The sequence below is a fragment of the Gallinula chloropus genome (assembly GCF_964237585.1).
Source record: "Gallinula chloropus genome assembly, chromosome: 2".
NCBI lineage: Eukaryota > Metazoa > Chordata > Aves > Gruiformes > Rallidae > Gallinula > Gallinula chloropus.
In genome coordinates this window covers 163163868-163178439 of record NC_140086.1, presented here as the reverse complement: position 1 = coordinate 163178439, position 14572 = coordinate 163163868, and the positions used below count along the sequence as shown (strand labels likewise).

At 52.7% G+C, this 14572-nt stretch overlaps 1 protein-coding gene across 1 annotated transcript in view; it reads left to right on the top strand.

Moving 5' to 3' along the window:
* SMARCC1 (SWI/SNF related BAF chromatin remodeling complex subunit C1) overlaps positions 1 to 14572 on the top strand; it is a gene marked incomplete at its 5' end in the record, with an annotated part of 88495 nt that overhangs the window by 43271 nt on the left and 30652 nt on the right. Inside the window, 3 exons of the mRNA XM_084260521.1 lie at positions 2595 to 2654; positions 7862 to 8120; positions 9114 to 9275. Of these exons, the coding sequence (XP_084116647.1) occupies positions 2595 to 2654; positions 7862 to 8120; positions 9114 to 9275 (481 nt within the window). The remainder of the gene's footprint in view (positions 1 to 2594; positions 2655 to 7861; positions 8121 to 9113; positions 9276 to 14572) is intronic.

The window sequence follows — 14572 nt, the reverse complement described above, 5'->3', positions numbered from 1 at the left end:
AAGGTGCCTTGCTCAAGCCTCCTCTGCTAAATGCCATTGAGATGACTTCTGTTTCTCTCACATTCCTGTCTCAGATTTCTCCTTCCTCTGTGTAGGACACGAGGGTATGTGGTTGTGCTGCAGAGCATTTTGTGTAGAGACTTGTACCTATCCCAAGCTAATCAGCACCTTTGGTCTCCAGACACTCTTGATGTCTGTTGGATATTACCCAAATCAATGAGCTGGGATTCCCCCCTCTGTCCCTTGGTCTCAGGGCTTTTCTTTTTCCAGGGAATCCTCCTCATGCTACTTCCCTAGGGACCTTTCTCAGCCAGAGCAGCCTTCAATTACAAACATGCCGAACATCCAGCAATAGCTCCCAAACCAAAGGAGCCAGGACTGAAAGACATAGCTGGCCTGAAACCTCCCCAGGGAGCCCACAAGCAGCTCCTCTGACTCTGGGGCTCAGGGCTTTCCTTTTCCAGGGAAGCCTCCTAATACTGTCCCAAGCTAATCAGCACCATCAGTCTCCAGACACTCTTGATGTCTGTTGGATGTTATCCAGACGGTTCAGAATCAACGAGCTGTCCAGTAATGCAGTGTGGAGGTGGAGATCTTTCAGCAGGGTCTCTAACTGTCCTGCTCTCCACCTCTGAGCAGGGTGCTTCTGCTCAGAATCCTATGGAGTTTGATGTCTGCCTCAGGCTGACATCAGGGATTGGTGGTGTCAGGCTCCTGCTGTGTAATCAGTCAGTCCCTTGGGGAAGATCCCAAGGCAAAACCCCAGCAAAACCAAAGCACTGGAGGTGAGGATTTGGCTCTAAAGCCTGATGCCACATCACACTTCACAGAGTGACTTTTTGGTATAAATATCCCCCAGTTCCATAAATCTTTCACTGGTTCCAGACTCTGGTTCTGCTCACGAGCATCTGTCCTGGTGAACTCGAGCAGATTTGTTGGCAGGAGCCTGTTGCCCTTTTTGTTTTCCATGTGCTGGTTGCTTTTCTGGCTGTTCCTGCCAGCCTGCTTGAGCTTGATCAGCTGCTGGGTGAGTCACTGGATTGATGTTCTCTGTGGGTTAATGATCCTTTGAAACGCCTCTTGAGAGAAGATCGATTTACTTGGTATCTCAGAGAAGGTTCTTTTCTAAGCAGGTGACAAGCTGCTTTTGTCTTTGACATGTAACAGCTTCACATCTCACCTAAAGTTTGTGACCTGAGGAGATTTTGGGAGTTAACCACCAGGTATAGAGCTGGAGCAGCAGCCCTTGGGACAAGCAGCTGCTCAGTGTGCCAGTTATCATGCTGTAATTACTCTGACTGCTCAGACAGCTCCTCTCACTTGCCAAGGTGTAATTTCTACCAAGTTCCTGATGAGCTTTGGATAGATGAACCCTTTTTGTTTTGGGATACCAGTGTGTACTTTATACAGTCCAGGCAGTCTCCCATTGAAGCAGAGGTTTTGGAGCTAAATTTCCTTACCATAATCCCTGTTCTGTTGGGACAGGTGTCCTTTAAGCTGAGAGAATCCCAGGTTTGCCTGAATCAAGTAACCCTGTCACCCTGATGGACTTGCACCCTCCTTGAGCTGTTAGATGTTCCATCATGCCTGCTGGCTGCTGCTGCCCTTTGGTGAACTGTAAAACATTTGGTGTAACCTACTCTGTTCTCAGCTTAATTTCACTACCCAAAGTCGAGCTGACTGGAACCCTGTCAGCACTCTGTGGTTCTTTATTATTTAGGAAAACGTCCTGTGCTGTGTGATCTATGTGTGAGCAGAGGTAGCCAGGGAAAGGGGCAGCATGTTGCTTTGAATCATAGAGTCATGGAATGGTCTGGGTTGGGAGGAACCCCAAGGGTCCCAGAGCTCCAACCCCCTGCCACAGGCAGGGCCACCAACCTCCAGGCCTGGAGCTACACAAGGGTGCCCAGGGCCCCAGCCAACCTGGCCTGGAACACCCCCAGGGACGGGGCACCCACCCCCTCTCTGGGCAGCCCCTTCCAGCCCCTCACCACTCTCTCTGCACAGAACTTCCCGCCCAGTCTCTCCTCTCCCCCTTCCCTCCTCCAGCTTCACTCCAGCCCCCTTGTCCTGCCAGTCTCTGCCCTTCCCAAGAGCTGATTCCCCTCCTATTCCTGGGGTCCCTTCAGGGACGGGGAGGCTGCACTGAGGTCCCCCACAGCCTTCTCTTCTCCAGGCTGACCCAGCCCAGCTCCCTCAGCCTCTCTCCCTAGGGGAGCTGCTCCAGCCCTCTGAGCATCTCCGGGGCTCCTCTGACCCCTCTCCAACAGCCCCACATCTTTCTTTTATTGCTCTGCTTTAGCTTGTGCCAAAAGAGGAGCTGTGGGTTCTCCTAGACGTGTTGGGATGATGGGATCCATAACCCATGGGATCCATAACCCCCAGGCTGTGCAGAGCCTGCAGGAATGTCCTCACCCACATGCCTTGGCTACATAAGTAAATCATGTGAACCAAACCACTGTATGAGGTGAACAGGCATCTCTGGCAGGAGGCTTTGAGTGGGTTAAATAACAGATTCTTCCCCTCAATGTGGTGTTCTGCCAAGTTCTGTGAAAAAATACCTGTGTTTTACTATTTTCCCCTCTCTTTTGTAGAGTAAAGGTGCAAGTGCTGGAAGAGAATGGACAGAACAAGAGACGCTGCTGCTGTTAGAAGTAAGTTCATGAGGGTGAAACCAGAACACGTGGGGTATTATGTGCTCTAAATCTAGGTGTGGGTTAACATGTTGGGTTGTTTTTTCAAGTGAAGGTAGGTGACAGCTTCACACCTTGCAGAAATGACTAGTGGAGCAGAGTCTGGAGTGGGAAGTGATCTCTTGGGACTCACCTGATGGGGCTGGACAAGGGGGGGGCAGCTGAGTTTGTGGGTGTATATGGCTGCTGCTCTGTGACGTGGTGATGGCTTCTGGGCTGGCAGAAGGTCATAACTCTGCCTCCAAATGGAGTTTTTAGGCTTTGACCACCATGGCATGGTGAGTGCTAGCACTAAACAAAGAGTGGCCACAATGTCTTGGTGCAAGAGGGGTTCGTGTGCTGTGAGGTTCAGTTCTGACTTGTATCTGCAGACCAGAGATGGGGTGTCAAGGAAAGTTTGTGCAACAATGTGCTGCAAAGAGGTCTTTTTATTAATCAGAAGTGATGTTCCTCAGGGCTCTGTGCTGGGACTGGTGCTGTTTAATTCATCTCTTTAGTAATGACACTGACAGTGGGACTGAGCACACGCTCAGCAAGTGCTCTGATGGCACCAAGCTGGGTGGTGAGGATGTGCTGGAGGGGTGGGATGGCATCCAGAGGGACTGGGCAGGATGGAGAAGTGGGCCCAGGGGAACCTCAGGAGGTTCAAGAAAGCCAAGCACAGGGTCCTTCCCCTGGGTCAGGACAACCCCTGTTACCCTCACAGGGCAGGAGATGATGGGCTGGAGAGCAGCCCTGAGGGAAAGGACTTGTGGGGGAGAAGCTGGACAGGAGCCACCCATGTGCATTTGCAGCCCAGAAGGCCAACCCCATCCTGGGCTGCACCCCCAGGGGATGAGTGACCTGCTCACAGCAGGGTGGGACTGGATGGCATCAGAAGGTCCCTGCCCACCCAACACATCCCATGGTTATGATTCCATGATTCTCCTGCCACTGTGAAGTTCCTGCCCTCCAGGTTTATCTGCCAGCAGGGTGGGTATGGGTACGTGTAAAGGCTCCAGCTGTGCTGTGGCACCTTATGGAAAACAGCCAATTTTGAAGCTTCACAGAATCACAAGGTTGGAAAAGACCTTTAAATCATCAAGTCCAACTGTTCCTGTCCTGTGCTAAACCATCTCCCTGAGCACCTCATCTCCCCTTTTTCTTAAACACATCCAGGGCTGGGGACTCAGCTGCCTCCTTGGGCAGCCTGTGCTTTGGTTCAGCAGATACAGGAAGTGCTCATCAAGTAGCCAGAATCCCTTCTAATCACTGTTAGGGTGCTACATGCTGTTTATAGCTGATACTTTTCCCTTGGCACATGGAAAAATGTTGCTTATAAGGTGAAATGGGCTGAGGTGTCTTTCCTGGCATTCTTGCATGGGGCATTCTTGCCCCAGCTGAAGTGTTGTGTCCAGGTCTGGGCTCCCTGGGATCAACCAGCCAGGGATCTCCTGGAGAGAGTCCAGAGGAGGGACAGAGATGCTGAAGGGGCTGGAGCATCTCCCCTGGGAGGAAAGGCTGAGGGAGCTGGGGCTGTTCAGCCTGGAGAGAAGAGCCTGAGAGGGGATCTGATCACTGGTTCTCAAGAGCTGAAGGGTGGGAGCCAGGGGGCCATGGGCAGCCTCTGCTCAGTGTCTGTGGGGACAGGACAAGGGGCAATGGGCTCAAGTTGGAGCCCAGGGAGTTCCCCCCAATGTGGGGAAGAACTTCTTGGTGGTGAGGGTGAGGGAGCCCTGGGCCAGGCTGCCCAGGGGGTGTGGAGTCTCCCTGTCTGGAGAGATTCCAGCCCCTGTCCTAGGGAACCTGCTTGGGCAGGGGGTTGGACCCCCTGGGCTCTGGGGGGCCCTTCCAGCCCCTGTGATTCTGTGAGTCTGTGAATCAGACCTCTTAATCCTGCTACACCAGCTCCTTCGCTCAGGAACATCAGCATTTAAAATTCATCCCTTTGTGTGTTTGTAGCTCCTGGTCACACAGAGTGAGGAAGCAGCTAATGAAATAATCCACATGACACATTCTTCTTTGTTTCAGAAAGCAAATAAACCCCCCCTGAAATCTTGAGATTAGTTTTATTTAATGTGAGTTTAAATTAATAATGGTTTTGTTCTCCATTCTTCGTGGGTCTAACCTATAAATAAATCAGGAAAGAGTGTAGCAGCTCAAGCATAAGTAATTGGGCTGCAACAAGCCAGCTCAGCCCAATTAAATCCTGGGGGTAGCTTTGGGCCAGTAGATATATGGTGAAGTTCCAAGGAATAAATCTTATCTAAAATAATTATTGTCCTTCTGCCTGTTGACTGAATAAATTGGGGGGAGTTAAAAACGGGTGGATGGTGACCCATCACTTGCAGCACTGGGATGGTGTTAGGGAAGGTGGAGGATGGTGAGGGATGAATAGTTTGCCATAGGGAACTAGGCAGTCTGTTTCTTTGACTGCTTGGCCAGCATAGGGCAGGTCAGGAGAGCAGTTTGAAGGGATTTAGGGACTGTCCATCCTGGTGGTACACACCGGGCTGTCCTCTGGCTCATTCCCACCCAGCTTATTCTTCCCCTTGAGCTTTCAAATCCTTTCCCAGTGTCTGACCCATGGTCCTCAGCAGTCCCTATGTTTCCTTTCATCCAGCAAAGCTTTGCCTGAGCACCCCCATGGTTGGGGACCTACCCTGCTAATCTTCCACCCAGTGTTGCAGGGGCAGGGACCCACCGGCTTTCTGAAGGCAAACTGGGGGGGTTTCCCTTGAACCTCAGCCAGGTGAAGCCGAAACCACTTTCAGATGGGGGCTCACAGCCCCACCAGCTGCTGGCAAGCTGGTCTGTTGAATTGAGTTCATTCTCTAAGGCTTTGCATTCAGCTGGTCTTGCAGTTACCCTCCTGTCTTGGAAAATACTGCTCCCCTTGCGTCTCTCCCCAGCTGCCCTTGACATCCACGACATCCCGAGGCTCCCGCTCAGCCAGACCGCTTTGTCTTCCAGGCATCCTCACAGCTTAGGTTTTAGCTGCAAAAACACTACCCAGCTCTTCCTCCAGAGCTGCTGAGAGGAGCACAGTGTGTTCAGGACGTCACAGATTATTATTATTTATTGAGAAATACTTTGGAAGTGCTGATGAACAACCAGCTTACCCATAGTCCTGACGGTGAACGTCTGGATGTGCAACACTCTGCTGCTCAGATGTGTTGGATGTGTCCTCATCGTGATACCCAACAGCCAGCCACAGCTTGGATAAGTAGGAGGGTGTTTCCCACCCTTGTTCAGCCTCTCCAAAGGCTCCCAATACACCCTTTGAATCATTGATCCCATTTTTATTCTTAACCTTCATGTCTTTGGTGCTGGAGTCAAACTGGTTTTTCCTTTGCTGGTTTTCTGGACTGTTAGTCACCTCAGGACAGAAATTAGCAGCTGTGGATGCTCAGCTCTTGCTTAAATGACTAGTTTTCAGAGGGAAAAAAAGAAAGATATTCTGCTAGGCTGCTACTTGGGGTTTTCATGGTGCTGATTTAGTGTGGATTTGGTGTGGTTGGACTTGATGAGCTCAAAGTTGTTTCCCAACCAAAATGATTCTGGGATGGTTCTGTGGCTTCAGTAGTTCATTGTCATTTGTTCAGGCACTTGGTAACCAAACTGCAAAATACCTGATTTAATCTGGAAGTTCTTATTGTATCATAATGATTTGTTGACTGGAGTCTTAACAGAAATCAAACTGGTTAATGATTGCTGGAGAAGTGATCTCTTCTGGCTTTGTGATAGTGTGGTGGTGTGACCCTGGCCGGAGGCCAGATGCCACCAGAGCTGCTGCATCACTGCCCTTCTCAGCTGGACAGGGGGAGAAATAGATACTGAGAGGCTGAGGAGTGGAGATAAGGAGGAGAGATCGTTCTGCAGTCAGGCCCAGCCTGCTCCAGCCTGCTCCCCCCCAGGGTCAGCAGCCCCCAGCAAACCTGCTCCAGCAGGGCCTCTCCCTGTCCCCAGGGGCTGCAGGTGCTGCCAGGAGCTGCTCCAGCTCGGGGCACAGCCTCTCCTCCTGCCCCTGGGGCCTGCAGAGTCTCTGCCCCTTCTCCCTCCCTTCCCTGGGGGGGTTTCCCTCCTCACTGGGGTTCCCGGCGGGGCTGTGACCGACGCTGATGGGCTCGGCCTTGCTCAGCCTGGAGCCGCTGGGCTTGGGCTGTGGGGCTGGGGGCAGCTCCTGGCTGCTCCTTGCAGCAGCCCCCCTGCAGCCACCAGGACCCAGCCACACAGAACTGCAACATAGGATGTATTTTCTCGTCAAGTCTTTGGACCTGATGATCTTAAAGGTATTTGCCAGCCTTGTGATTCTCTTTCCCCCTGATGGGATGTTTTGATGCTCTTCCATTGTCAACATCTGTTGGGCCTAAAGACTGGAGTTCACCATCATAGCTGCTGTGTCCCTGTGAAATAACTCCTGTTCCTGCCCTGATGTGTTGACACCTAAAGGAGAAAAGATCTGAGAGTCCTCAGGGAAGTAGTGATGGGAATGGCAAGGACTGGTGACACTGGGTAGGAGCAGCAAGCTTCCTTCTCTGCAGGGGTTTTCAGGTGAAAGTAAAATAGAGAATCAGTCACTATGCAGATATTAGGAGCAAACTTGGGAGCTTCTGACAGCTCTTTTTGCTACTGGAACAGTGTAAAACTCTTGTGATGATCCCTGCAGCTTGGATTTAACTAATCACAGAGCGTCAGGGGCTGGAAGGGACCTGGAAAGCTCATCTAGTCCCAACCCCCTGTGCCAGAGCAGGGTCACCCAGACTCAATCCCACAGGAACATGTGCAGGATCCATGGGGTTTGAGTGTCTCCAGAGAAGGAGACTCCCCAGCCTTTCTGGGCTGTCCCAGTGCTCCATCACCCTCACAGTGAAAGACTTCCTCCTTACATGGTCGTATTTCTTATGCAGAATGTTTGTGTTACCAGAAGAGATACAAGATCATAGAGTAGAATCAAATCATTTAGGTTGGAAAAGATCTTTAAGATCGAGTCCAACCCTTAAGCTAGCACTGCCAAGTCTACCACCCAATCAGGTCCCTAATCACCATGTCTGCTTATGATTATTAAATAGCTGCCTGACTACAACTTAGTGTTCCATCACCAAAATGACTAGTACAGTGTCAAGTAGGGTGTTTTATCGGGACTTTTTCACCATCAAAGTACATACAACCATTTCCATGTCTTGCAGGCTCTGGAGATGTACAAAGATGACTGGAACAAAGTCTCAGAGCACGTTGGGAGCCGCACCCAAGATGAGTGTATCCTCCACTTCCTGAGACTCCCCATTGAAGACCCCTATTTGGAGAACTCGGACGCGTCCCTGGGCCCGCTGGCGTACCAGCCCGTGCCCTTCAGCCAGTCTGGCAACCCAGTGATGAGCACTGTTGCCTTTCTGGCCTCGGTGGTGGATCCCCGGGTGGCATCAGCTGCAGCAAAGGCTGCCTTAGGTATGGATTTACCCTGGGCACTGGGGGGTTTTCCACTTTGTCCTCACAACTTTGCTCTCCGTTACCCTGCTCATGAAATCAACTCTTTGTAGAGTTCCTTCATGATGGGTTGTTGTGCAACCAGATGTGTGTGTGTGTGTGTATAGAAAACAGGTCTGCTGGTACCCAGCTTTGTGCTCTGGAATTGCCCAAATGCCAGGTTAGAGGGGAGTCAGAATAGCCAAGTGTCTGAAGAGGGTTTGGATTCCCCCTTGGGTGCTGGTAGGGTTTGCAGGCACCGCTGGTACTTGATGTTACTGTGAGCGCTGCGCTGAGTTCAGCAATGGCTAAACAGGTAACACTTAACTTCCAGCTTTCATACAATCCCAGACTGGGCTGGGCTGGGAGGGACCCCAGGGATCCCAGAGCTCCAACCCCCTGCCACAGGCAGGGCCACCAACCTCCAGGCCTGGAGCTACACAAGGTTGCCCAGGGCCCCAGCCAACCTGGCCTGGAACACCCCCAGGGACTGGGCACCCACCCCCTCTCTGGGCAGCCCCTTCCAGCCCCTCACCACTCTCTCTGTAAAATCTTCCCCTAATATCTAATTTAAACCTTCCTTCCTTTAGCTTTAATCCATTCCCCCTTGTCCTCCCATTGTCTACCCTTTCCTGCTCTGCTTGAGTGAAACTGCCTGTTACCTGTGTCCTGCAAGGAACTTGACTAAACAGTTCCTTTCACTTTTCTCCATAGCTTTTTCTCCATAATAGACAATTTTAGGTAATTGGGAGGAGATTCTACCACGTTTGAGAGCACATTGACTACCTCATGTGTAAAGATCATAGAATCATAGGGGTTGGAAGGGACCTCGAGAGCTCATCAGGTCCAACCTGATGGAGCTTTTCTAGTTGAGAATTGGTGATGACCCACCTGCACGTTGCTGTGAGAAGGTCACAGTGTCTCATCTGCTGTAACCCCCTCACAATGTACCCTGTTGTCTGTCATTCTTCACAGAGGAGTTCTCTCGGGTCAGGGAAGAGGTACCGCTGGAGCTCGTGGAAGCTCACGTCAAGAAGGTCCAGGAGGCAGCCCGAGCCTCTGGGAAGGTGGATCCAACGTACGGGCTGGAGAGCAGCTGCATCGCTGGAACAGGGCCAGATGAGCCAGAGAAAATCGGTAGGTTATCCATCAAACCACAGAGATCTCTGCAGATCAGGTTCTGTAGGTATCTTCTCCTGACTCTAAATAACCCATAAATTCAGGCTTATGGCTGCTCAGGGGGTGTGGAGTCTCCTTGTCTGGAGAGATTCCAGCCCCTGTCCTAGGGACCCTGCTTGGGCAGGGGGTTGGACCCAATGATCTCTTGAGGTCCCTTCCAACCCCTGTGATTCTGTGAGTCTGTGATTCAGCTCCAATGTGAGATGAGAATCGTGGGTAAGGAGAGAGGGACAGGTCCTTCTGCTTTGCTTGCTGCAGGATTAACGAGCCTTGACACTGAATTAATGAACTTGAGAACAGCTTTACTGTAGAATTATTTCTTTCTCCTGCTCTGACTACATGGAGATGCCATTGCTGAAGATGCACAGAGCTGAGTGACCAAAAATAGCAGTGCAGAACGCTTCATGCTGGTCCTGTGGGTATTAGAGTAGTTAGAGGACGCTGCCTTTCCAGCCTCAGGATAAAGCAAACTCAGGTTTATTGGCTCTTTGAGCTGCAGCTGGATATAATGTTGTGTCACAGCTCTTGGTGGCGGGATCTCATGCAGGTCTGGTGCTCTGAACAGATGGACAACATGGTGGTAGCAGGAGAGGAGCCTTGGAGCCCCTTCCAGCCCCTGAGAGGTGCCTGTAGGAAAGCTGGGAGGAACTGTTCCCCAGGGCACGGAGCGCCAGGACGAGGGGCCATGGGTTCAACTCCAGCAGGGCAGGGCCAGAGGAGACCTGAGGGAGAAGCTCTTCCCTCTGAGGGTGGGTGGGTGGGTGGGTGGGGAGAGCCTGGCCCAGGGTGCCCAGAGAGGTGGGGGAGGCCCCATCCCTGGAGACATCCAAGGTCAGGGTGGATGGGGCTCTGAGTGACCTGCTCTAGTGAAGATGTCCCTGCTCACTGCAGGGTGGGACTCAATGGCCTCAGCCCCTGCCCACCCAACACATTTGATGATTCTGTGACTCCTACCTCAGGAGCATGAGCAGACATGCTCATTTTGCTACCTACCTCCTGACTTTCCCCTCTTGAGCCTGGTACAGACCCACCAGCTTGTCTGTAGCTGTTGGTTTCCTCTCCGGCGCTGTTGGCTGCTGTTCCGTTGAGCTCATCACAAATGATTTCTGTGGATTTAGTGATGAGATCTCTACAGACATGTACAGCTTTGGGTAAAACTGAGCAGAATGCAATCTAGATTGACTAGATTTGGGCTGTGCTTGTGCATCTCATAGCTGACCTGCTGTCACCCGGTCTGAAGACATGAGAGAGGTGCCAGATTGGGTGATGGGACCCATGTGTTGAGTTATCTGCCACTATTCCCACAAGGGAAGGTGCACACCTACTGTTTGTGGTACTTGATGTCCCTTGTACAGCTACACTTTTAAATCAGGAGTGAAACTAAAACCTGATTTCTATTTGAATGTATCTTAAGAAGTTAATGGTCCGCCCAGTCCTGTTGCCAGGACAGGCAGCCCAGGGGAGTATGGAGAAACACCTGAGCAGCCAGGGATCTGGGAAGGAAAGGTGAAACCCTGACAGAATTCCACCTGCCCAGGATGTCAGGGACAACAAGGAAAACTTTTCCAGGTCCCTTGGAGATGGAAGGGAGAGGACGGGTCCCTCAGGAAGGCAGCAGGAGAGCTGGTTCCACAGGGCAGGGAGATGGCAGTGGCAGCACTGGGAGAGGGAAAGACCAACTGTGACAGGAACAGAGTGTTGGAGACCATCTGAGGAGCCTGAAGGTGCCCAAGTCCTGGGGCCTGGTGACAATGGCGGGGACTTAGGACTGCATGAGCCTTGAGGTCCCTTCACACCCAAACCAGTCTGGAGTTCTGTGATTCCTGCTGAGTGCAGAACTCAGAAGTCTAATCTTGATGTGAGGCAGCGTGGTGCTCTGGGGAGGTGTGGGGTACACCATGAAAAGGGACCACTGGCAGTGGGATATCTGCTGCTCCCTGCTGTGCTGTGCTGTGTTGTGTGAGGCTGGCACCAAGCAGTGAAGCTCTGTTGGGAGGGCAGGGCTTTGGGGTTCACTGGAACACAGATGTAGGTGTCACTCTGCCTGGGACTGTTTAGTTGGATAGTTATTTTAAAATAAGCATGGGTTAAGTCTAGTTTTTCTTGTTGGGGCTTTGTTTCCCTTTCTTTGTTCTCCAAGTGCAGAGGAGAACCTCCATAACATGTGCACTGCCTCAAGCCACAGGATCCCAGAGTCACCAGGCTGGAAAAGCCCTTTAAGCCCACTGAGTCCAACCGTCCCTGTCCTGTGCTGACCCAGCTCCCTGAGCACCTCATCTCCCCTCTGTTAAACACCCCCAGGGCTGGGGACTCAGCCCCTCCCTGGGCAGCCTGTGCCACAGCCCCACAACTCTGCCAGGGAAGAACTTTGCCCTCCCAGCTGAGCTGACCCTGCCCTGGGGCAGCTTGAGCCCATTGCCCCTCCTCCCAGCTCCTGGCCCCTGGCTGCAGAGACCATCGCCCACCTCTCTGCACCCTCCTGCCAGGGCAGGGCAGGGCAGGGCAGGGGGGAGAAGGGCTCCCCTCAGCCTCCTCTGCTCCAGGCTCAGCACCCCCAGCTCCCTCAGCCGCTCCTCGCAAGCTTTGCTGCTTTCCAGCCCCTTCCCCAGCCTGGTTGCCCTTCTCTGGACACACTCCAGGACCTCCAGCTCCTGCTGGGACTCAGGGGCCCACAACTGGACCCAGCACTCCAGCTGCAGCCTCCCCAGTGCCCAGCCCAGGGGCACAAGCCCTGCCCTGGCCCTGTGGCCACGCTGGCTCTGACACAAGCCAGGATGCCCTTGGCCTTCCTGGCCCCCCGGGCACACTGCTGGCTCCTGGGCAGTCCCAGGCCCCCAGCACCCCCAGGTCCTTCTCCCCAGCAGCTCTCCAGCCCCCTGCCCCAGCCTGCAGTGCTGCAGCCTGACCACTGCTCCCTCACCGGTGCCAGCGCCGCTCCGTGGGTCAGCCCTTTCTCCAGGATCATTCACACACGAGTCACAGGCAGAGTTTGGAGTGCTCCACGCTTCCTGTGGGGACTTGGGGAGCAGATGACCATAATGTGATTACTTCTGAATGAGCTGCCTGGTGAGTTCCAGCAGTAATACCCTCCTGTTGGAGTTAATGCGATTCGTATCGGGCTGTGACTAATGGAATAAATTAGGACAAGAGCAGATGGTTCTCCCTGGGGGAGCTGCTCAGCAAGAGTGAACTGGGTCACCCAGCAATCTGTGCTGCCCTCCAGCTCCAAAACAGCTTTGCACTGGGGGGCATGGGGGGGTCCAGAGCTTGTGCTTGCAGAGGGCCATTGGGGTAGTGTTGTGGTGCAGCTCCTGGAGCAGAGCTGTGTGTTTGCATGGCTGGACCTTGGGTTTTATATCTAAATGTCATTATGGAGAACTGAAAACATCTACTGAGGGTTCCATGCTATAAGTTAGTTCATCAGTTGTTGTGGTTTAGTAAGGAAATGGTATTGTAGCTCCACTATGAATTAAAACTCTTCTTACTGGTGAGTTATGGGCAACGTGGAAGGGGAAAATGACCAGAAGAGGTTGCAGGAGCTTATGGTAATATCCAAGAGTCTCCTCTCAGGTCTTCATTGCTGGCTTCTCTAAAAGCTGGTGGTGGTTTCTTTGAAGTGGATATGATAAGGCTTGAGGAGAGATAAGAGGAGACCCAGTGGCTGGGATGGGGGACACTGCCTTTGCTTTCCACAGCAGGGTCCCACCAAAGGTTATAGGGTAGGTGAAGGGCTCTGCATCTCATGTAGTCAGAATGAATTGAGGAGACCAAACCATGGAGCCTGGCTCTGGAGAAGGGATGTATTCAGGATGCCTGTGCTGCTTAGTAGTTCCAGCTCAGCCTTCACTGAGTACCTGGGCTCTCTTCCTGGCTTTCCAGAGGTGATTAATGGTGCTGACTGCCTGGTGGTGCAGTGATTGAGGAGCGAGGTGTCTCCAAGGAGGCAGGTGTGTGGTGTAGATCCTACTCAAACACGTATCTCATGTGTATTTCTGCTGACACAGGTGTCCAGGTGCATCACGCTGTAGCTCATCCCTGGCAGTAAACGATGCTGAGGGACCAGTGATCTGATTTACTGCCTCATCTGCCACTGTGAGGGTCTTGAATCGCCCAGATTTAATGTTTTATGGGTGATTTTGCTTCATTCTCCACTTCACACACTGGAAAACTACACACAAGTAGAGACTGGCAGGAGAAGTCCTTCCCCAGGTGCCTGTGAGCTGGTTCTGTGCTGCTGGAGGATTGAGCCCATCGGTCCTCTCGGATGGACTCACACATCTCACACAGCAGCTTTCTGTGGACACTCCAACCTTCTCCATGGAAGCCCATCCAGTGGTTGTGCCTCTGAGCTGTGGGAAGCAGAAAGACAGGAAGCTCTGGTGATCCTGGAGTCCTGGCTTGGTGTGGAAAACCTAAATTATGGTTTGTAATAGTGTAATTAGCGTGTTCAGACCCAGTTTCCTGTAGCCATGGAACTTCCTCTCAATTAAATCAATATGAATGTTCAGGCCAGACTTCTGGCAGAGGTTGGGCTTGTTGCTGTGGTGAAAGCAAAGGAGACCAGGATGTGTTGAGGGCACCTTCAGGCTCTGTGAGCTGACCCTTGTGATGGTGATTCTCTGTGTTTATAACCAGAGTGTTGCTCATTGTTCTTCAGGTGACAGCAGAGGTTACCTATCTGCTTGTGCTGCAGGTGGGTTTGCTGCTACTGTAGTAAGTTCCTACTGTGGGAATACTTGATAACTTGTTGACCTAAAGTCAGTCAGCAGGACTGTCCCTGCTACCACCACAGGCTGGGGGTGAGGTGATGGGGAGCAGCCCTGAGGGAGAGGACATGTGGTCCTGACGGACACAGAGCTGGACGTGAGCCACATCTGCAACCCAGAAGGCCAACCCCATCCTGGGCTGCACCCCCAGGAGTGTGGGCAGCAGGTCCAGAGAGGGGATTGTCCCCTCTGCTCAGACCTCCCCTGGGATCCTGCGTCCAGCTCTGGAGCCCTCAGCACAAGGAGGACATGGAGCTCGTGGAGCGGGGCCAGAGGAGCCCCGAGGAGGATGCGAGGGCTGGAGCAGCTCTGCTCCGGAGCCAGGCTGGGAGAGCTGGGCTGGCTCTGCCTGGAGCAGAGGAGGCTGGGGGGGCCCTCAGAGCCCCTTCCAGCCCCTGAGAGGTGCCTGTAGGGAAGCTGGGAAGAACTGTTCCCCAGGGCACGGAGCGCCAGGACGAGGGGCCATGGGTTCAACTCCAGCAGGGCAGG